This window comes from Anoplopoma fimbria, chromosome 16 (assembly GCF_027596085.1).
Source record: "Anoplopoma fimbria isolate UVic2021 breed Golden Eagle Sablefish chromosome 16, Afim_UVic_2022, whole genome shotgun sequence".
Taxonomy (NCBI): Eukaryota; Metazoa; Chordata; class Actinopteri; order Perciformes; family Anoplopomatidae; genus Anoplopoma; species Anoplopoma fimbria.
Genome location: NC_072464.1, coordinates 8,159,550 through 8,181,118, shown reverse-complemented (window position 1 = coordinate 8,181,118; position 21,569 = coordinate 8,159,550). Strand labels below are relative to the sequence as shown.

Sequence of the window (21,569 nt, the reverse complement as noted above, 5' to 3'; positions counted from 1 at the left end):
AAAAAAGAATCAATTTTGTAACTTTTGCCTGCTGTTATAAACCAGGTGTATGTACGTTCAGTGTGATACTTTACACTTCCTTAAAAAACAACTACATATGGCTTGGTATCAAGAATATCAATTGGGTCCATCCAGAATTTTTTTTATTCTTGATGTTTTACAATGCTATATCATAAAGAGTTTCTTCTGTTGTGAGAAGAGTTAAGGAAATAATTTAGTGTGGTCTGAATATGTCCAGCAGACGCCATGTTTCAACAGTGCACATTAACCGTGGTGTTCTGAAATGTGATTTAATTTTACAGTAGTAACAAAAAAAAAGATTAACAACCAGTGTCTAGTACATAAGCAAGCACGCCTGATAGGAACTAGCTGAACAGGGTTAGCAGAGGTCTACGATGTCAAATACTGAATACTGGCCGTAAAGATGATGCATTTAAAAGCTACAGCTAGCCTTCCTGGTGGTCTAGTATTAATGACTTATAGTTGCCGTGGCATCTCTTGATGGGTTAATTAACATATATAAACCCTATGTTGCAATAAATAGAAAATCTGTTGGGTTTTTTTATAAAGGAAAAATCTTACTTGCACATTGCTGAGGTTTGACAAACATATTCAAAAGCATTAAGGTTGTACAACTTTCAAAGTAAAGCTTGTATACATATTTATAAAAGTTTTTTTGGGAGGCACAAAGTCAAAATCCCAAAAGAATAAGGTAGGCTTTACTGAGAAAAGCTCAGTAAAAACAGGCTTTGTTGTTAAGCTTACAGATCTTTTTCAAATCTATATGGAGACAACCACACACACAAATTAGTTCAAAAGTCAAGCACAAAAACAGGTTGGGAAAACATCCACACACTCTGACAGAAAGCTGATTTGAATTGGCCAGTCTGCGCCACAACATAAATATTGCACCAAATGTACCCGCTAAATACAACACCCCTCTAACTCTATAATAGCTTATACTCCAACATAGAATATATCTTTATTTAGTTTATATGGGAAATAAAGGGTCTGCAAAACATACAATCCATAAACACCAGTAGCACTTGGTGTTTGTTAGTTGCATTTTAAGTGAAATTCTGAGTGAACGGCTTTAAAGTTGAAAGAAGTGTATCAGGAAACAAAGAAAGAAAGAAAGAAAACTTTACAAAACAGTTGTTTGATAAAAATCATAGCAAAGAAAGACTTCAGCCCCAAAAACATGGAGGCAAAATTTGATCCACTGAACATTTTTAACTGCATTTCTGGTATCTTAAAGAGTCTTGACAGTTTAGTACCCGTGTTGGCATTCACAGGTGCCAAGTTAGCAGGGCATTTAGCGTTTTGTAGAGGAAACGAAGTGCCTGAAGACGACCAAAAAAGGACGGCAATCAGTAGTACTCGAGGGTGTTCAGAGGAGAGCTCCAACTACTAGGGTTCAGCTGTGGATGGCTGTCCAAAGATGTAGCGCTCAGAGGGGCTGCAGGACGTTCCTTGATGCCTCTGAAGTGGTGGTGACTCCAGATCTCTCCATTTCAGACAGCTGCTCGAACACATCCCTGAGGACGCACAAGGTAAAAACGTGTCAGAGCAACACTTATAGACAACTCATGGCCACAAACACACATCACAATATACCAATACAAAACTGAGTCCGGTATGCGTGCGTTTACTAATGTCTAGCGTTTTCTGTGGTGTTAAACCTGCAACTTATTGAAATGACGAAATATTTTTTGCATTGCAAAAGTATCCGCACTTTTAGGGTCGAACCATCATTTATCCGACATACATTGGTGTACCAATTCTGTGCGAAACAAAGAACAACCCCCGACGGTTCAAAGAGGCTGTTAAGGATGGAGCCGTTTCATGATGGGCTCAAAAGCTACACTGAAAAAAAAGAAGAAAAAAAAAAAAAAAAAAAAGACACTCACTTATGCATGTAGAAGAAGATGTATCCACTGCGGTCACGGTCTCGCTGGACAGCTGCTTCCTGTGTGCGTGACACGTCCAGGTCATTGTAGGTCAGCCACGACTGCTTCTTCATGTCGTACACGTCACTGATATAATGGCCTATGGTGGAAAATAAAAGTTTATTTGTGGACGAGTGAGGAATGGTAGTGGTGTGCCATGGTACCTCATTCCAACCAAAGACTGGATAGTTGGGCTGTTTAACCTACAGCGAACCCTGGTGGTTGGCACGCATCCTTTGAGGAGCCTCATACAACCGGACTTCAAAACAAGGTACTTTAAACTATCCCTTAAAAATGGAGTGGGGGCAGCAGGTAAGGTGTAGAACACCAGCTGACCTCACTGTGGTAATGCTTCTCATTTTAGGATAAGTTGTACCAAGGTGTGATCAGTTCGCAAAATATATGACATAACATGTGAGGCCACGGCGTTACACTCTATGCAACCCCCACTAAGACCAAACATTAAAATAAAATCATGGCAAAGATGTTAACCACTCATCTTGATAGGCTGAGAGTAGTTTGTCTGTTATATGAACACACAAGGACTTCAAAACCTGCCACTGCACTGTTCAGGTTTTATGTGCTCACATTCAGTTTGGTCCATTCAATGGTTTTTACTTGATCTTTTTGCAAAATGGTAGTTGTAAAACAACTCATAGGCAGTAGTCGACATATCATACGTCATGCTAAAAGGCAGATAGAGGTAGGACTTTTTCAGTCCCAGTACCTTGGGTATAGGCCAACACCGAGCACTTATCCGATAGCAGTGTTTAATTAATAAGATGGATGCTTCACTGTGTGGAAGTGACCGGGATTATTCTTTTATGCGTAAGGAAACATCAAGTTTGACTTTAACATTGCTTTCTTAACTTTTTTCTTAAAAAATTCTTACAAATAAATACATAGATATAAATGTATAGAATGTTTTAAAGTAAACTTAAAATAAAAAGGTGTCCAATACTAGATCGGTCACCCATACCCGATCCAGATGTTTGAGTCAGTATTGGTGCATCTCTACACAGAAGCAGAAAAACACACAAGTACTCACCAGAGGAGGAGCTGCTCCCAATGTGACTCACGACACTGATGAGTCTAAAAGAGTTGGCCAAGTCTCCGCTCTGTGGATTTCAATGTTTATAAATCATATTACTAAGAATCAAAACAGTTCAGTGTTTCCAATGTTTACTGTATATTATTGATACAGCTAGAAAAACTAGCGAGAAACACTTTTACTTCTTTTTAAATGCAGAAAGGATTTTTACTTTATGTTTGTAGTACACAACAGTTGCTTTTGGTTTTTTTGTGTAAACAAAAGTTTATAAAGAAGGAAAAAATTATAATATTTTAATAATGATAGATCATTCTACTTGTTTACAATCAAAGGGCAACATTGGTACCTCAGCGTTCCTCTTCAGGTTCTCAGCCTCTGCTTCAGTGTACTCCATGTCCAGCACGTCCTCGTTGCCAGAATCATCATCCGAGCACAATAACTCAGGCAGCGAGTTGTTAAATTCTGTTTGGTGAGAAGGAGATATTGATGTTGGTCAGGCATTTCCCAAACAATGAGCACTGTATACTTTGCTTTGCACTGATGTCAGCTTGGAGTCTTCAGCTTGTGTAAAAAGCAATAACAGGTTCACAGTATTTGCCACATAGAAGTGGTAACAAAATCTGAAAGCGGACACTGATGATTCTTTTGATCAATTAAATTAAGGTATCCCAATTTTTTGGTTTTATACTTGTTGTTACACAGATTTGGTGCTAAATTAAAGAATATATTGTCACTACAGAAATGATAAGGATGATCAAAAATCACTCAAAAATACGACATTAAGCGCCAAGACCTGGGTACACAGAGCCCATTTTCATTTAGATCTATTCGAGGTGAGAGGTCAAGGTACCCTTTGAAAATCACTGCCAGTTTTCGCTGCCGAAATTTTGCTTAACTTTGGAGTGTTATTCTGCCCCTTCCTCACAAGCTAGGATTAGGTCCTCCATGTTCATATGATACCAGCATCTTCAATTTTGCTTTAATTCTGAAGCTGCTACAGCCTCTTCAAGACAGTAATGCCAGAAAAGGGGTTTTTCATACTCAAATATCCATCAGACTCCTACTGCCAACAGAAACCGGCACCCCAACAAAATATCATTGGAACTTGGTCCGCCAAAAGGTGCTCACAAAAACTGTTTGATTTTGAGTGATTACCAGGGCTCATGAGTTTCAACAGTCTACTCAACATTCAATCAATCTTTGTTCATACCTTGCAAACTGAGCTCAGTGGCCCTCTTCAGATCATCATCCTCTCTCATCTCTTGGGCCTCCTATATGGGGGGAGGTGGAGATATGGTATTACAATGAGATTTAATGCAAGAAATTTCAACATTGCTCTTTCACTCAGGTCATGTATGCTGGGTGTTTGATATCTGCTTGCTCGTTAGATGACTGCAATGACATAAAGTAATTGGGTTCCTTTAAGTAAACTAAAAAGTACATGCTTCAATGAGATCACTGATATTTGCCAGAAAGTACTTTAATGTGGATAGTAACAACATAGCATTACTCAATAAGGATGGGTAAGAGAAAAAAAATCATGGTTTCTTTATTTGGCAGTTACCTCAACTCGTACTTCTAGTTTAATTTAATGGCAGAGCGTTTCTCTGGAAACTGCAGATGTCATGTGATCTTACATGCTCCTGGAGGCTCTGGGCCAAAGCCTGTTGTAGCTCCTGTTCTTCTCTCTCCTGATCCAGACTGTACTGCTGGACCCAGTCCAGTTCACCCTGCTGCTGCACACTCTCTGGAGTCTGGTTCTCCTTGTTCTCATCCATGGTCAAGTCCAGGGAATCCAGCACATCTACACAAGAACGACCCATGCACAAGTCAGTAATCTCAGTAAATGAAATACTAGTGAAGTTTTCTCCACTTAAACACCCATATACCGGAGTTCAATAATATCAATGCTACTTTGCATGAGACTTTCATTTCGGCCAAGCCAGTTTTTGTGTCTATGGTTAAAGCCACATTGATTTCAGTAACCTGTGAACTAGCAAGACAACCGACTGATGCAGTACAAGTCATTGTAATGCGTTTTACTATGCGACGTTCACACAACCCCTCTATTATACTGTGTATCATTTTTAAAAGACAACATTTAAACTGGACTGCCCCCTGTATAAACCCTATATCCCGAATGTCTTAACCACATGACGTTGGACTACCTGCAGGCTGTTTGTTGTCTGTTTCCAGCAGATCTGTATGATAGGCCAGGTCATGGGCATCTGTATCCCCAAAGCCTGTGTCTGGGCTGCTGGTTGGCTCATCCTCCAGGAGGGGCGGAGCCGAGAGCCCGGCCTCTTGACGACTCATCTCCAGCACGGCTGCCAGCATTTCATCATCATTTATGCCACTGAAGTCTGCCGAATCTATAGGTGCTCCTCTCTGAGGACACATAAAACAAGTGTCTAAACAACAACAGATAAAACAGGAGGCTGAATTACAATTGACAAGGTCTGCCAGCAAAAGCCTACCTCTTCCGGTCGGTCATCATCATCAGGGAGACAGCTGCTGAGGCGTCGCTTGCGACTCGCAATCACTTTTCTGTTAAGCTCTTCTTCACAGTCAGAGTCGAGGAGAATAGAGGTGCAGCTGGAGTTGGCCACTTTCCCTCCAATCCTTCTACACAAACACAATCATAAGACATTTTCTTAGTCATGCAATATGTGACAGATAACACACTTATAAAAAGGGATTATTTGTTTTTAGCAACTGTTTTTATAACTACCGAGCGTCCTACACACACATTTTATGAAGCTGGTCGAACACAGAACAAGTTTCAACACACTGAAGAGCTTTACTAAAGCTGTGCTCAGTGTGAATGTAACTTTGACTTGGTTTTCTCTAGTTGAGCATTATGCATCACGTGGGACATTTTTTCCTTTTTAATTTTTTTTAATATTTTGGCCAGTTAATATGTAGCCGTGTTTACATTTTGAGATGGGTGTGAACTTCCTCTTTTTTATTTTATTTATTATATTAACACTTAAGGACCAAATGTTCCTATTGAAACCCATTAAACTTTTGATGCCATTACAGCACAAAATCATGCAATATATTATATATGGCTGTCAATCTAGAGCCCTGGCTCCAAAATGGTAGTGTTTACTGTTTTCCACTACTTTCACTCTCATATTTGCCCTACTGGGCAAATACATGCCATTTGCAGGTTTTTACTAGAGTAAGAATGAGTATGTGGTAGTAATGAACGGGACTAAAGTTGTATGGCATTTTTTTTGAAGGGATGCTAAAGGGTTAACATCATTATTTGAACTGGCAGTACTTACCGGAGAGGTGCTGTGGAGGAGTTGACCAATTGAGACGTTTTGAGTGTTCTTGACCTTTGAGAAAAACATGAAAATGTTTTCAAACCTTTGCTAATCTCTCAGCCAAATGAGCCAAATTGAATGCATCCAAGTCAAATAAAAGAACTTTTACTTAAAACCCTTCTGATTCAACCAAAAGCTCAGGACGCAATTACACAGAATGTAAAATGTTTAAAGTTATTATTCATGCATTTTATTTAATGGTGTTTAGGATTTCTTACATGGAGGTTTGGGAACTCCAGCCGAGATTTAAGGGGGGCCGTGTGGATTCAGCGCAGTGGGACAGCAGGGTCAGGTATCGAGGAATCACCACCTGCTGGCCCAGCTTGCTGTTCATAGACAGCTGAGCGTTAAAGCTGTACCGTTTCAGGTGTAGGATAAGCACCCTGCGGGGAGAACAGATCCATCACAAATCAGAAAGTAATTTCTTTGTTTATCAAGTGTTTCCTTTATTCTATTAGTGATCAATAGGTGCTTACAGGAAGTACCAGTCAAGTTTCTAATCTAATGTTTGAAATGCAATGGGCGTCTGCTCAAATCGGAAATTTGTTCAACTGCAAGCATTTAAAAATGAATGGGACATCTTTGCATTGTGCATGTGCATTGCAATCACAATTATTATAAGTAGTCTTATTATATGAATCATTTATGTCATATACATTGAATGTGTTGTATCTAAGAACTGTTATGCTGTTCATTCTGTACACATGACATCTATTGCATTCTGTCCATCCTGGGAGAAGGATCCCTCCTCTGTCGTTCTCCCATAGGTTTCTTCCTTTTTTCTCCCTGTTAAAGGGGTTTTTTAGGGGAGTTTTTCCTGTGCCGATGTGAGGGAAGGACAGAGGATGTCGCATGTGCACAGATTGTAAAGCCCTCTGAGGCAAATTTGTAATTTGTGATTCTGGGCTATACAAAATAAACTGAATTGAATTGAATTGAATTGAATATTCTGTGTGTAAATACCTGGGCAGTTTGCTGAATTTATGCATAACAGTCGCTGATTTCCCATTGCACTTTTCACATGAGTATTCAATTTCCTCCATCTGCAAAAGGACAAAGTAACTTCTATCATTACACATGTAATTGTTATATATCTAGTTCAGGCCTGTTTATTACCAAATGGATATAACAAGCTTGAAAAGTTGACAAAGATGAATTTTTCATTAAATTAATTTGAACTATGAACTGTTTATTGAAAGAGTAGAAAGTCTTACCCTAAAAAAGAGATCCAGAGAATCCTGAATAGAGCGAAGTGGGAGGGTTTTCTTTCGCCGTGGAAGGTCGATGGACAAGTCATTGAACTGCTCTCGCTTGGTCACTACCTCGCCACATCTGCAAAAATAACACGAGCATAAATGAACATTTCTTTTCTCCAGAGTCACTACCAGTTATTGTCAAATACATTACAAAGACCCATTGCAAGAATCAATTCAGGTGATTGAGCAGGAGGCAGGCCTTACCCTTTGCAGGTGATGGTGTGCTGCACCTCAAATTCCATGTTGACCGCCACAGGGCAGGTGTAGATGCGGGAGGTGTCCGCCTCTTCACCAGGCTCTGCCTTGGATGCCGATGACGTTGCCTCCTGGCCGTTCTCACACACCACCGTTGACGACGAGGACGCTGCAGCTTCATTCGTCCAGCTCTTGTTCATTTTCTCCACATCGTCCTTTAACTGGTCCAAACACTGGCTCAGGAACTCGTGAGCATCCTGGTAAATAATGTGACACCCATGGACTTAATTAAGCACAATTTATCAATATAAAAGGATGTTACCAATGGGATATACAAAACTGAGACAGACCTATCTACATAGACCACATACTATGAACGGTGTCCCTACAAGAGGGTGGAAATGTATGCAGTGCTTTATTCTGTGTTTAACATTGGTACATATTGGTGACTGTACTTTGTTCTTAGTTTGACACAACTTTTAACATGTTTGCGCTAGAGCTGGTCAGAGCTCCACTAACAACTACATTTCATCTATTAAGGCACTTTTTCAAGTGGCAGCAGACATCTACTGCTCTGAACTATTAATTCTAGAGTGATATCTTACATTCTGCATGTTTCCAGAGAAACGCTCAGCTGTGGAGGAGATGGCACTCTTCACTTTCCTCAAGAGGTCCTTTTTTGTCTCTGGACAGCCCACGTCCTTCTTGACCATAAGGTGAGCAAAACGCCTGCAGGCAGTGAAGATATCGGTACTTTTAGGCAAGTTTTTCCAAAAGGAGTTCATTAACAAACACATGAATAAACAAATGATTTAAAACAGAATGTGCTGAAGCTCCTTTAACAATCTGATAGCACAAATCAATGTGTGTTTGCACACAAATCTTGCCTGTCTACAGGAACTAACATAGTACCTCAGTAGTGCGTTAATGGGCAGCTTCTTCCATGGGATGCTCTGCCTCAGCATGTCACTGGAGAAGGAAGGGAGGCTGAAGAGGGACTGCAGGATGGCGTTCATGTAGCAAGTGTTACCCAGGTTGGAAAATCTGTGATATATGAATGACACAATAAGTTTTTATTTATTTATAATAATGTATTATTGCCTTGAACTTGGATAACAAAATTCCCAACACAACTCCTTCCAGGGCTTACAGAGACATGGTTTTGATGATGTTATGAATATTTATGTTTTAAATCATAAAAGCAAAACATTTTTTTCTGATTTTCCTTGTGCATCCTTTGGGTTCCTAACATCCAAAATAAATGCAATCCATTCTCTGTTCACATACACAGATTGCTTATGCTCTCATTAAGTGCAGCCCATCTGGCTTATTCTTACCCTTGCAGTGGTGGCTGAGGCTGGGCCAGAGTGGAGGGCCGCTGCTTGTTCCAGCCACTGTAGTCCAGAGAGGGGCGTACCTTCTTGAAGGGAGTGGAGTGATTGGGCAGCACGAGGCTTCTCTTGGCTGTAGTGGTCTGAGCTGTACTGGATGGCCTGGGCGGGATTTTTAGTAAAGATTATACAGATGTGAATCACTGGACCCACAAAGATTTGATTACGCAACTTGACAATTAGATTCAAATACAACTAGAATTTCTCAATTCAATTTTGAAAAACACAAAGTGCTTCAGTGATCATTAGCAAAAACGTAAATCCATTTGATAAATGTGCAATAATGTGACACTATTTTCCCACTAGCATGAAAAAGAGAGACAGGAATGTGTATGGAGAAGTAGATGTGTGCTGGCACCTTGGTTTAACAACGCTAGCTGGTGCATTTTAGCTGACCACAACAGAAACTTACCTGTCAAAGAAAGAGTGGCTCTGGCCGTAGTCTTTAGTCACAGATCGGCTGCCGTAGAATGACGTTGGCTGAAGGGGAGTGGAACCCAGGGGAGCTGAGGGCAAGTGAGGCATTAAATCAATTTTCAGGTCTGACTATACAGGTTAATGTTCTATGGATTCAGATTCGGTAAAGTATTAAATACATCTCAAACAGCAAAGACTTTTGTTTGTTTACTGTAATAACGCTTTCATGTTACATTTCTATTATCAAGTTGAAAAATAACTGCTTAGTATCTTAATTGCTAAAATTTAAGGTGACTAAAAATGGCAACAATATTTTCAGTTCCTGCAAACAAAGGCTGATGCATGGTTTACCAAGGTGGCAACCATTTTTAAAAGCGCATGTTGACCACTGATGTGTAAATCTTTCATGCAAGGCATAGGCAGCAATATATAGATAGTGTTGCTGCGGAGTTGTGGACGTCGAAGTTTACCTGAGCTCCTGTTCTCTTCTGCCTGCTTCAGCTTATCTTTGCAGCTCAGTAGAAACTTCCTGGATGGATCTGAAGTGGCCTTGTTGTTGCTAAGGACAAATATATAGATTATTGGATGTTACCTGACTGTGGAAACTTAAAAACATTTGATTGAATTTTGATTTAAAAAAAAAAAAAAATGATTCTATTATGCTGATGAAAGCCATAATACATGTAAATGAAACAACTTACAGTACTGAATATATTAACATTCTGGGATACTTGTTTTCACAAGATAAGGGGAAAAAGGGTTCCTGAAGTCAGGTCATCCCGTGTGTATCCAACAACCACTAACGTTCAGTCTGGGCAGTGAGGTGTGTGGATTTTACCTTGATGAGTCATTTTCCTTGGGGTAGTCCTCAGTCAGGTCACTTTCAGAGGTATGGAGTCTCTTTCTCTTCTCGCTCCTGAAAAACAGTGAAACAGGACAATTCATGTTACAAGCCTGAACTGACCATTCCTGAATTGAAAACAGAAAAAAGACAAAACCATGACAACTAAAAAAAAATGTAAAGTGGTCAAAGTTTTCCATTAGATTAGACAGGATTGTCAGAAGGAATACCTGCCAAGGGCATTCTGTTGTTATCGGTAGAAAGAACAAACAGTAACACTCTTTTTACATTGTCAAAAATCCCCCCCCTCCAAAAAAAAGACCACAGCAAGTTTTACATTTTCAGACACTGAACTCCATTGTAATTATGCCAAGCTTCACCGAGTGACATCATTTGCATATCGACAGCAACATGAATTTCCATTATACCTGTTCTCCGAGAGTCCAGCGCGAGTGGGAGTGGAGGTTGCTCTACTCGGGCTGCCTAAGGGCTTTCGCGGTGTTGTGTCGTCTCTGCCTTCTGCACTCTGCCGCCTCGGTGTTGTCTGGAAGATGTGAGGAAATTTCAGTCAAATGTTAGGGTACACTTCTCTTAAATTCAAAGTTCAAAACCTGGGGATTTTCTTTGCTCACCTGTCTCTCCCCTGATGGATTGGTCTCATTTTTCGCAGAGCGGTTCCCGAGCACACTGAAGTTTGCACTTCCATGGGATGATTTTAAAACTGCGAAGTTAAAAAAAGAATAAGAATCAGGACAAAGAATGTAAAATAAATGATTCTCTGTACAATTCAGTCTGGGTTTTCATATTTTGTTTTAAGCTACAACAACCTGTAGCTACTCCACCAATATTCGGAGACACACTGATCAATTGGCGGCAGGTCGGAATTGGATGATTTTCAGCAGATTGGCTATGACCGTTGACCAGCCCATCAGTCTTTTTTTAGACATTATTCAATGCCACAAAGTGGTAATGTCATGATACCAAAATTATGACTTAATTCGATACTCTGCCTAAAATACTGAAACGATACCAGGGCAATTATCTAATATGTCAGGGAGAGTAATGGAATAATAGATGATAGCACTTGGAATTTGATTTCTTTCTTCATATTTGCAACCTGTTATCCCACTAAACTGAGTTTAATAGTACTTGTTTTGGTAAAACAGCGCCCCTGCACGATAATACTTGCAGATGAAGTTCTGTGAGAAGTTGATGAAGGAAAAACTTGTAAAATCAGAAAGACACCATAGTAGCTGCAGAAAGCGCCGTCTTGTGTCAAAGTGGTGTTTGTGAAGGTAATATCATTCTTGCTGCCGGACTGCTTTTCCCCCTCAGTCCACTTCATGCAACTGAGAAATACTACCTAAAACATAATACCTAAAAGTATGCTCTTTGGTGGTTTATGCGTTTGTTGAATTACAGGAGCTTCTTGGACAGATTCAGAAGAGATGGTGAATCTAATTTTAGCAGCACATTTGGTTGTAATTAAGGTCGGTTTAATATATATTCCGGGTTTTTTAACGACACCAGCTCAGAGAGGGACTGTGCGAACGGTTCATGACCTGCTATGATCTTTTTTCTTTAAATTAATTTATGGATTCTATCTTTCTGGCTGAACCTAGCTAAATCCCAGGACCCCCTGTTTTACATTTCGACTGCTGCAAAGTTATAACCGCCCGATTGTGATGTAACCCAATCCAGTCCTTTAGCAGAGCGCTGCATACATACACACACTACCCCACTGTCGCACACTGACGCAACTAATAAGAACCGTTACTATTAAAACACTGTCATTTAAGTGCAGTAATTAATTAAAGAGGATATTGTACCATTTTTACAGCCGGGTGTTGTTGGGCTGTGTTGTACCGGTATACCTTTGAATACAACACAGCTGCACACACACACACCATCGGTGTGGAAAGCTCGCGATAATTGAATACAGTTGTTTTAAGATGATGATTTCACAGCGATATCAAATAGATTAGCAAGGGTGCTATGACCTGTTTAACTTCCTTCAATAGCTATAATAAGCGTATAAGACATAAATGAAACTGCTAATGGCAATATTTTTAATCAAAGCAAATATAAAAACGTAAAAAAAGAACTATTTCCTAATCAGTTTAATTGTGTGTTTTTGTGCAGGGGGACACAGATCCCCCTGGACAAAAACACAGGGGGGTCAAGAGGCTGCTCTTGATGTCAAGATTTGTGATTGTCTGCTCAATCTAAATAAAAAAAAACAATGGCTTGTTTTGAGTAATTGGGGCCAGATTAGATGAGAGGTTCAATGTTCTGTTGCCTGTTATCTTCAGACCTACCCATGTTCTTTCAGAAGGGACTGTGTATCAAAATCGAAGGAAACTACACAGTATCAGGAGTAGAAGAAACAGGACAAACTTGCGTCAGAAAACGCAGAACAGTGTATAAAAGAAAATCTGAATCAAATGTTACAGGATTAAACAGTGTCATGCTTTATCTAATCTGGCCATTCTTTTACTAATGATATGTTAGAGTCCAACTGAAAAAAACATTTAAACCTTCTTTATGCATACAAATACTGTGTATGTGTTTTTAAATGATTTACTCATAGCTTATTAATAAGAGAAAGAAACAAGATATTTGGTGAAATACAAGTTATTCCCCTTTTGTCCCTGTACCAATTCAACATTACCTTGAGAAATTCAACTAAAGCGAAGCTGTAACTAAAAAAAAAATGATAGTCAATATCACAAATAGCAATCACTTTCCTTTGGCTTCCATCGTGCTGGGAACCATCAACATACTTTGCAAGTTCTTAAAATGAGTAGTGGTGTAATTACTTGGCTTTCCCAGCTTCAGCTTTTCCAGGTATTCTTTAGTCTTCTGAACCAAAGTCGTAGGCATCTTGTCAAGAATGATGACACTGCTGTCCTTCAACGTCAGCATGATTCGGCTCAAACTCTGGTTAACATTCTTCAAGTTCTGGTTCAGCTGAGGGCAAAAAAACAATACTAGATCAGTGTTTCCAGTAGGTTGTCTGCTTTTGGCCTGCAGATGGGAAGCAAACCCAATAAGACACTAATTCTACCACAGACCAAATTTTGTTGTTAAAATTAACACTGACACTAAATCTAACAGAATGTTAGCATGGCGTTCACGACCACGCCTGTTTGTAACCGGTACCAACAACGTCAACTACACTTATCCTGTCTCTCCTCAACTTTTGTAAAAATCTAGCAGCAGTGCTCATAATTCTTATATAATAAATATAGGACGAACACTGAATACAGTCATATTAATTTAATGACTATAGTTTCATTTATTTTGTATGTTTTCCCCCAAATACTTACAATTGAATACTTAAGAAGCCCATTGATGTACTGCTGAAATAAATTTACTCTATGGTCTTTGTGGTGTGTTCCTATATGTTATATTTCTGTACAGTTCACAGCATTGCTGCTCCAAATATGTTAATGTTTCCAAATATTCAAGTGGTGGATCTCAAAAATATTACAATGAATAGCGTAACAAATGTACTGCATCATGATCCAATCAATGTTCTTCACAGTTGTACCCATTATTGAGAACATACAAACTTTGAAATACCTGAAAAGTTTTGGAAGCTCCGCCACAGTTGAATCTTATACAGAGGTTGACTTTGTTGTCCTTTTCCAGAATCTCAAAAGTGCCTTCTTTCCATCTGGTGGTGCCCATGTCCATGCTGGTAAAGCGGATCTTTACAGCGCCACCGCTGGAGAGTTTGGGCACTATGGTGGACATGGCTTACTATCCAGGTGGTGCACTTTGGAGGCTGGGACTTGTGACCAAACAGATCCTATCCAAGAGAAAAAATAAAATAAACAAATATGTGACAATACAACCACAGTGTGTCATTTAAACCCCTCCCCCCCAACTGTGTCTAGTCTATAAAGAGTAGATTATAAATGTCAGTGCCACCGAATTACCCCATTCTCACTGCTATTTCGCCACAGATAAGTGTAAGCTCAATGATAAACCACACAGATGTAAAAGTCATCATCAGCACTTATATTACACGGCCTTTTAAATGCCAGGTTACTCAGCTGATGACAAATATGAATAATGCATTGAAGCTAAGCCGCTATAGGCGACGTTTTACTACCGACTGCTGGCTGAAAGTCACAACAAACTCACCCACATGCAGCGCACCGTTAGCGCAGCATCTGAACGGCACACTTTACTACAGACGACACGCTCGCAGCAACACTTTGGACAAGACATTGGACAATGTTTCACGAAGTGCAGGAACTCACGCCACTTGTGTTAGCTGGCTAGCAGTTCCCCGTACAAGTCAACGTAGGTCTGCATTAGCCATCAAACTAAACCAATGGCCATTCTGAACCGCGGCTGCAAAGACCAGCCAAGGCGCACGACACACTGCGACCGGCGCTCACCGCGTCTAGCTCGGTTACCGTTTCTCCGACAAGACGACACGGTGACATAAATAACCAGCTAGGGCGAGCAAGGTTACAGCCAAGCCGAGTGTGCGGGCTGTATGTGTCGTCCCCGCGTCTACAAGCGCTGAATGGAGGGGAGGCCGACATTAGCAAGTCGGCTAGCTAGTAGGCTAGCGCGAACTAGCTAACTGGCTAATTTGCCTGATTGTAATTTGGTGATGGAAACAGTCTCACAGTGTGATTCAATCATCGCAGTGCGTTACCTGTCGATGATACGTGGTCGTCTTGAAACTTTTAAATCACAGAAACGTCTTCGTAGGTCCTCCGAGGGCAGAAAGTTTGTTTTGCCGGCATTCACCTGCTCCCCAATACGTATGTTGTTGACAGTGGACCCGCACACTACGCCTCGCAACACTGCGCGATGATGGCGGGAATGTGAAAATTGACAACGGAAATGATCGCCGAGAGCGCGTCCGATCCAAACTCTCGCGATATCTCGTCGATTTGTATTTAGCCTTGTTGCCTCCATTGCCGACAAAAACTGGCCACCGGATCATGTTGTTTGATCAAAAGCCGTTAGTGTTGCGAGGCTGTTATCGATAAGGAAAACCTCAGCGTTTTGTTGTTCTGTTATCTCAGTGAAGTTATGTTGTTTGTGATGTTGATGTTCGCGCGTAACTACTATATACCATTTGACAAGACATTCACCGCTAGCGTTAGCAGCTAGCTCGGGCTAGCTGCCCGTGCTGTGTGTTTGTTTCGCCAAGTTTGTTTCACTGCAGCCACGTTAGTTCGCTTCTACTCCACACTTTGGCTGATACAGTCGTTTAAATAACATATTGGGACCACACAGAGCTTCAGAGAATGCTGGCGACGGGAGCAGTGAGTATCTGATACCAGTGTCCCGTTCATGTGCTGCGCTATCACCCGTCTTGTACTTTACAGTCTTTTCTTACGTTATGTGTCGCTTTGATTGTAAACATATCTGGTCCAACACTGTCTGACGGTATTACACATGTATTGAGTATCATCTGCCAACTCTTAATTGAAGTTATATCATTTTTACACTGAGTGAAATGTTTAATTCCAAGACTCCATGTTTTTATGGTGATATAATAAGGTAATATTGTTGTGGATGTGCATCACTTATTCGTTTTCCCCCAAATTCATCCTGACACGATTGGTATCTTTTGAACCTTAAAATAGTTTTTGGCTTTGGACAATGGCTGCAGAGTTTGCAATGGGCCTCTGACTTAATACAATCTTGACATTTTATCTGACATAACTAGGTTATTATAATAATTTATGTAGATCTCAGGAAAACTGCCAATTAATTCACACTGAAGCCAGGATAAATCTGCTTTTCCCCCTCAAAACGAGTCATGATATATTTGAATATATTGATATCCATTATGTGATTCCATATTGTGAATGTGTCCAGTTGTAACATACACAAGATATGTAAAGATGAGTATTTTATGTGTTATGATAAGCAAAATGGCAGATGATGTCTTTTCTCATACCATCATACTGACATGTGTATCAAAGGTTTAAGTGCATGGCCATAATGGATGCATTTGTTGACTATCTTCCCTTCCTTTTGCAGGCTGTAACTAACGTCACAGCTCTGGCCCAGGTAGACCGGGAGAAGATCTACCAATGGATCAATGAGTTGTCCAGTCCAGAGACCAGAGAAAATGCCTTGCTGGAGCTTAGCAAGAAACGCGAGTCTGTGCCAGACCTGGCACCAATGCTCTGGCACTCCTGTGGCACTATTGCTGCCCTGTTGCAGGTATGACCCATTCCAATTCCCTAGCTGTACCCATTAGTATGATTTTTGTTTACTATACATGTATGTTCATTATATCTGCTGTTGTATGACCTTTTAAGATAAGGTTAACTGATTCCTGTCATCTTGTTTCTTTGTCTTTTATTAGGAAATAGTGAACATCTATCCATCTATAAACCCACCTACGCTTACAGCTCACCAGTCTAACAGAGTGTGCAATGCCCTGGCACTACTGCAGTGTGTTGCCTCACACCCAGAGACACGGTAATACAGAGTTTTTTAAGGAAACAAATTACATTGTTTTGTTTTTTTTGGCTGATTTTGTTTCTTTTAATGCTGGTGATGACTGGCTCTCTTTAGAAGTCAGTCAGTCATTTAGCAGACGCTTTTATCCAAAGCGACTTACAATCAGTAGTATATTACATATCATTCACCCATTCAGCAACTTGGGGTTAAGTGTCTTGCCCGACTGCTGAAGCCGGGTATCGAACCACCGACCCTCTGATTGGAGAATTACCTTGCTCTCCACTACGCCATAGCCGCCCCTGGCCCCTAGAAGCTTCAACTATGTTATGTTATTTAATCCAATGGGCAGAGGCTGTTTTTCCCTACCACATCTGACAAAATTTATTCAGAATTTTGTTAAAATCTCAGTCAAATACAGCAAACACGTTAATTGATACTTGTTTTAAGTATATTGATGCTTCATGGGACAATATCATTTTTCAGCGACTGTTAAAGGCAATGCCCAGAACAAACAGCTCTATCAGACATGTAACCTGACTCATTTACTTACTCGTATGTTTTTTGATTGACGCAGGAATTAGTCTCGCACGCCTGTTCTTGTTAATCCCTGTTCAGTTAATTGCTTGTAATGTTAATGTAGTAATGTACTTTTGTTTCCTTTTGTCAGTGAGATAAATGGAGGTATAAAGGGACCTTGTAGCTTTCCTCTGATATTTACTTTGTATATGAGTCTGTTCACAGTGATTTAAAAAAAAATGCTTTTACTTCTTTGTCCCTTACCAGGTCGGCCTTTCTTGCTGCTCACATCCCTCTTTTCCTTTACCCTTTCCTGCACACTGTGAGCAAAACACGTCCGTTCGAGTACCTTCGGCTTACCAGCCTCGGAGTTATAGGTAAACTTTACTCCTTCTTATGGGTTTTATTTGTTGAATGATGTTCTTTTTCCTTAAAACAGTGTCATCATTATTCTAAACAAGCTGTCTTTCTGTGTTTACGACAGGTGCCCTGGTCAAAACAGATGAGCAAGAAGTGATTAACTTCCTCCTCACCACTGAAATCATCCCGCTGTGTCTCCGCATCATGGAATCAGGGAGTGAGCTCTCCAAGACGGTATTTAACTGTTCCAGCTGCTTTTCATTCAGTCTTCGAACTACCTATACCCTAACTTGACTGTTGGTCTACAGTGATGGATAAAACCTGTGTCGAACCACAGCGTTTGCACCTTGATTCACTCTGTTTAGCTGCATAATCTGTTTCTTGTATTTTATTTTTACAAAAAAGACAAGATCTGATAAGTCATTTCTCCCAACCTGCTGCTTTGCGTTAAGAATGATGAGCTTTTACAACGGCTGTAGTGCTAACTTAACTGTCTTTTCTTTTTTTGCTATTTTCAGTTACAGATAAATAAATCGTATATCATTATGCTCCTCTGCCTAATGGGGTTTTAATGCCAGCAAACATTTCACCATTCTTCACTTCCTTTTGTCTGGCAGGTTGCCACTTTCATACTGCAGAAGATCTTGTTGGATGACACAGGGCTGGCCTATATATGTCAGACTTATGAACGCTTCTCCCATGTGGCCATGATCCTTGTAAGTGTTGATTGAATTTACCTTCCAATGCTCTCTGCACAGTGCAACACTTGGCACCAGCAGTCACAATTGCACATTCATTTTTATATTTTTTTTGCAGGGCAAAATGGTGCTCCAGCTCTCTAAAGAACCATCAGCTCGCCTGCTGAAGCATGTTGTCCGCTGCTACCTTCGCCTCTCAGACAACCTCAGGTAGAGCATTGTGATGCAATATACTGTATGTTATGTCATGTGTTTTAACTTCGGCTCTTGACTGACTGGTAATTTGTGCATGGTAGGTTCAAGTCCCTCATAGGGATGTCACAATATCAGATTTTTACTGCACAATTATAGCGGCCACAAGAAATACACAAATATAGTCGGCAATAGAAAATAAATATAAATAAACAAATAAAATGTATATATTTTCATATATATCTTACACTCAAAATACAAGAGAGGGTCTGTAACCATAACTGTAAAATCAAATTAGTTAACAGGCGCTTGATTATTTACACAATATTATCAAATATGTATTAGTATCATGATATCACTATTTTATTTTTTTGTTTTCACGGTAATCATCAATGCCAGTATATTGCATAACCCTAATCATTCATGACTCTGGAAACTTCCGACAAGACTGAGAATATGAATGTAGAATTCAAACACCGATACTTGCCACTAGACGGAGCCATTCCACAAATCCAGTGTGTCGACACTGTCAGTTCAATGGCATGACAGCCTTGGATCAGAACTAAATGTTTATACGCTATTTATTTATTAGATAATGATCTAAAAATTAATTTTGCTGCTACATTGATTTGCATGAATTTCAAAATATGTGGCGGTTACAGCCTTACAGATGCTTCAAGATCCTTATTAAGTAATTATAAAACCATTACTTTTCTTGGCTGCTGTTAGGACTGATATAGCAATTTAAAAATGTGTAACGCTTTGAGCTCTGTTTACTTGTAAAGGGCTGTAGTCATGATTATTATTGTTATTAATACTATTTATTTATTTAGATATATTAGTAATAACAATTGCAAGACTTTGCACAAGATTTTGCCTTGTGGAGGTATGCCACTTTGCCATCCTTCCTAAAAAAATTGGACATCTTTTATGAAATCTAAAATGAATCTTTGGGGTACAACAGCAGGTACCCTTTATCATACAGCATTCGCATATTTAATGAGTTCGGGGATTGTTTTGACCCTCAACTAGTTTATCAGCAGATGAAGTGGGTCAGCGTATGTCTGCTTCAGATCAGCAGCTGGCGCACATTCTGAGTTATTGGCTACCGTATACGCTAATCAATTTCCGCTACACGTCCCTGCATAGCTTAGTGCTTTTACAGGAAACACGGTTATATGCGGAATCAAATAAAATCTGAGTGAATCGCCCAGCTAGAGCTAGTGATTGGTTTGTCCATTCTGGGCTACTACAAAAACATGGTGCAACATGGCGTACTCCCTGAAGAGGACTTGCTCCATATGTAGATATGAAGAGCTCATTCTAAGTGGCCAAAAACGTTTTTTTAGGTTTAGGTGTTTTTACAATAATGAAAACATAGATATTATACTTGAATTTAATTTCTGCCAATAGATCCCCGAAATGATACACACTGGTCTTTTTTTTAACTCCACCGATATTTATTATATCAACCTAATAGGTAAGATATAGCCCATTATAGCTAGTATCCCTTTAAGTAATATTAATAATGCATGTCAGGCAATCATATTACAGAAGAGAGGCTATACTTTAAAATATAGATTGGTTGATGATAATAAGCAGGAGGACAACCTGCATAAAGAGCAGCCTTTATCTAAGGAATACGTTTTCCACATAAGTGTACATAAACTTGAGCTACTGTAAGTAGAGAAGTACAGACTATTAAGATTTGCCTCTGGCTTCAATTTGGAGTCATCCAACATTAGAAATTGTTTCTTTTAGAGCAAGATGTAGACGGAGAAGTATGGTGGTTTGTGACAACGTGGTATTCTTTCCTCAGAGCCAGAGAAGCCCTGCGTCAGTGTCTGCCAGACCAGCTGAAGGACAGCACCTTTGCCCAGGTGCTGAAGGACGACACCACCACCAAGCGCTGGCTGGCTCAGCTGGTGAAGAACCTGCAGGAGGGCCAAGTCACCGACGCCAGAGGCATCCCACTGGCTCCGCAGTGATGACGACAGAGTGTATGCGTGTGTGTGTTTACAGCTGACACAGAAGGACTCTCTCATCACTGTCCAGATTTTGTATTTTGCCCAATGTGGCAGTAGGACAAAGGGAAGGACATAATGGAGAAATATTTGCTTTTGGTTTACACCAGTTGTTGTTGTTTTTTTTTCTGCCAGTATGTCGCTTCCACACAAGGTCACTTCTTCACAGCTGAAAATCAGTTTTTTAAAGAGCCAGACTGATCGTAGATTTTCAAAGCTGATACTGATAACTGATATTTGAAAAAAAAAAAAAATTAAATCAATAATGATATATTGCCTGGTATTTGTTATTGACATTAATATTCCAACATGAAAGATATGTCTGAGTGTGATATTTTACCATTTAACAAAAGACTTCACTATCAAAACAATAAGGTAATAACTTAGTTACAGGAGAAAAAAACATTTAACTTGAAACAAGGAAACGTAACGGATGTACGTTAAAATGCAACCTGTAAAACATTAATTGCTGCATTTCACCACACTGCAATTTTTATCTGGATACCTGTCAGCATATCAATACTGATATATCAATGACAGGCTAGTGTCGGTTGTTAATACCAGCCATACCAATATATCGGTCAGCTCTCGCCTTTTCCCGTTTATCACTGTAACTTTCTGTAACATTCCACTTCACAGTAGGAACTGTTAATTTTTTTTTTGCTTCTTGCATTTCAAATAAGACTTTTTAATCTTCTGAATGGTTGTCTCTTTTTGTTCTAAGATTCTTTGAACTGATTATATGCAGCAGTTTAGCAAAACAGTTTATTTCTGATCAGTTTATTGTGTTAACTGGCTTTGTATACGGCGGTCCAGCAATACCTAAAATTACTTTCAATTGACTAATAAGTTGTTTCATCTATGTTTGAGTCTTAGGTGAGCAAATGCAGCAGCTCA

The 21,569-nt window shown here is 39.8% G+C and overlaps 2 protein-coding genes across 2 annotated transcripts; one reads left to right on the top strand and one right to left on the bottom strand.

Annotated features, from left to right (window-relative positions):
* Positions 1–274: 274 nt before the first annotated feature.
* usp37 (ubiquitin specific peptidase 37) lies at positions 275–15,292 on the bottom strand. The gene is made up of 24 exons (XM_054615914.1): positions 15,111–15,292; positions 14,018–14,246; positions 13,252–13,402; positions 11,065–11,153; positions 10,861–10,976; positions 10,430–10,507; positions 10,062–10,150; positions 9,587–9,680; positions 9,121–9,276; positions 8,696–8,827; positions 8,389–8,512; positions 7,793–8,040; positions 7,547–7,664; positions 7,296–7,375; positions 6,551–6,715; positions 6,291–6,344; positions 5,478–5,625; positions 5,169–5,388; positions 4,638–4,804; positions 4,211–4,271; positions 3,347–3,462; positions 2,998–3,067; positions 1,911–2,049; positions 275–1,538 (listed from the first exon to the last, which is right to left on the bottom strand). Exons 2-24 carry the CDS (start codon positions 14,189–14,191, stop codon positions 1,451–1,453), a joined length of 2,877 nt encoding a protein of 958 aa, XP_054471889.1. The 5' UTR covers positions 14,192–14,246; positions 15,111–15,292; the 3' UTR covers positions 275–1,450.
* A 96-nt stretch (positions 15,293–15,388) lies between these two features.
* On the top strand, positions 15,389–20,931 carry cnot9 (CCR4-NOT transcription complex subunit 9). Its single transcript, XM_054615915.1, has 8 exons — positions 15,389–15,729; positions 16,454–16,639; positions 16,785–16,900; positions 17,666–17,775; positions 17,883–17,992; positions 18,376–18,474; positions 18,575–18,666; positions 20,468–20,931. Exons 1-8 carry the CDS (start codon positions 15,712–15,714, stop codon positions 20,634–20,636), a joined length of 900 nt encoding a protein of 299 aa, XP_054471890.1. The 5' UTR covers positions 15,389–15,711; the 3' UTR covers positions 20,637–20,931.
* The last annotated feature ends 638 nt before the right edge of the window (positions 20,932–21,569 follow it).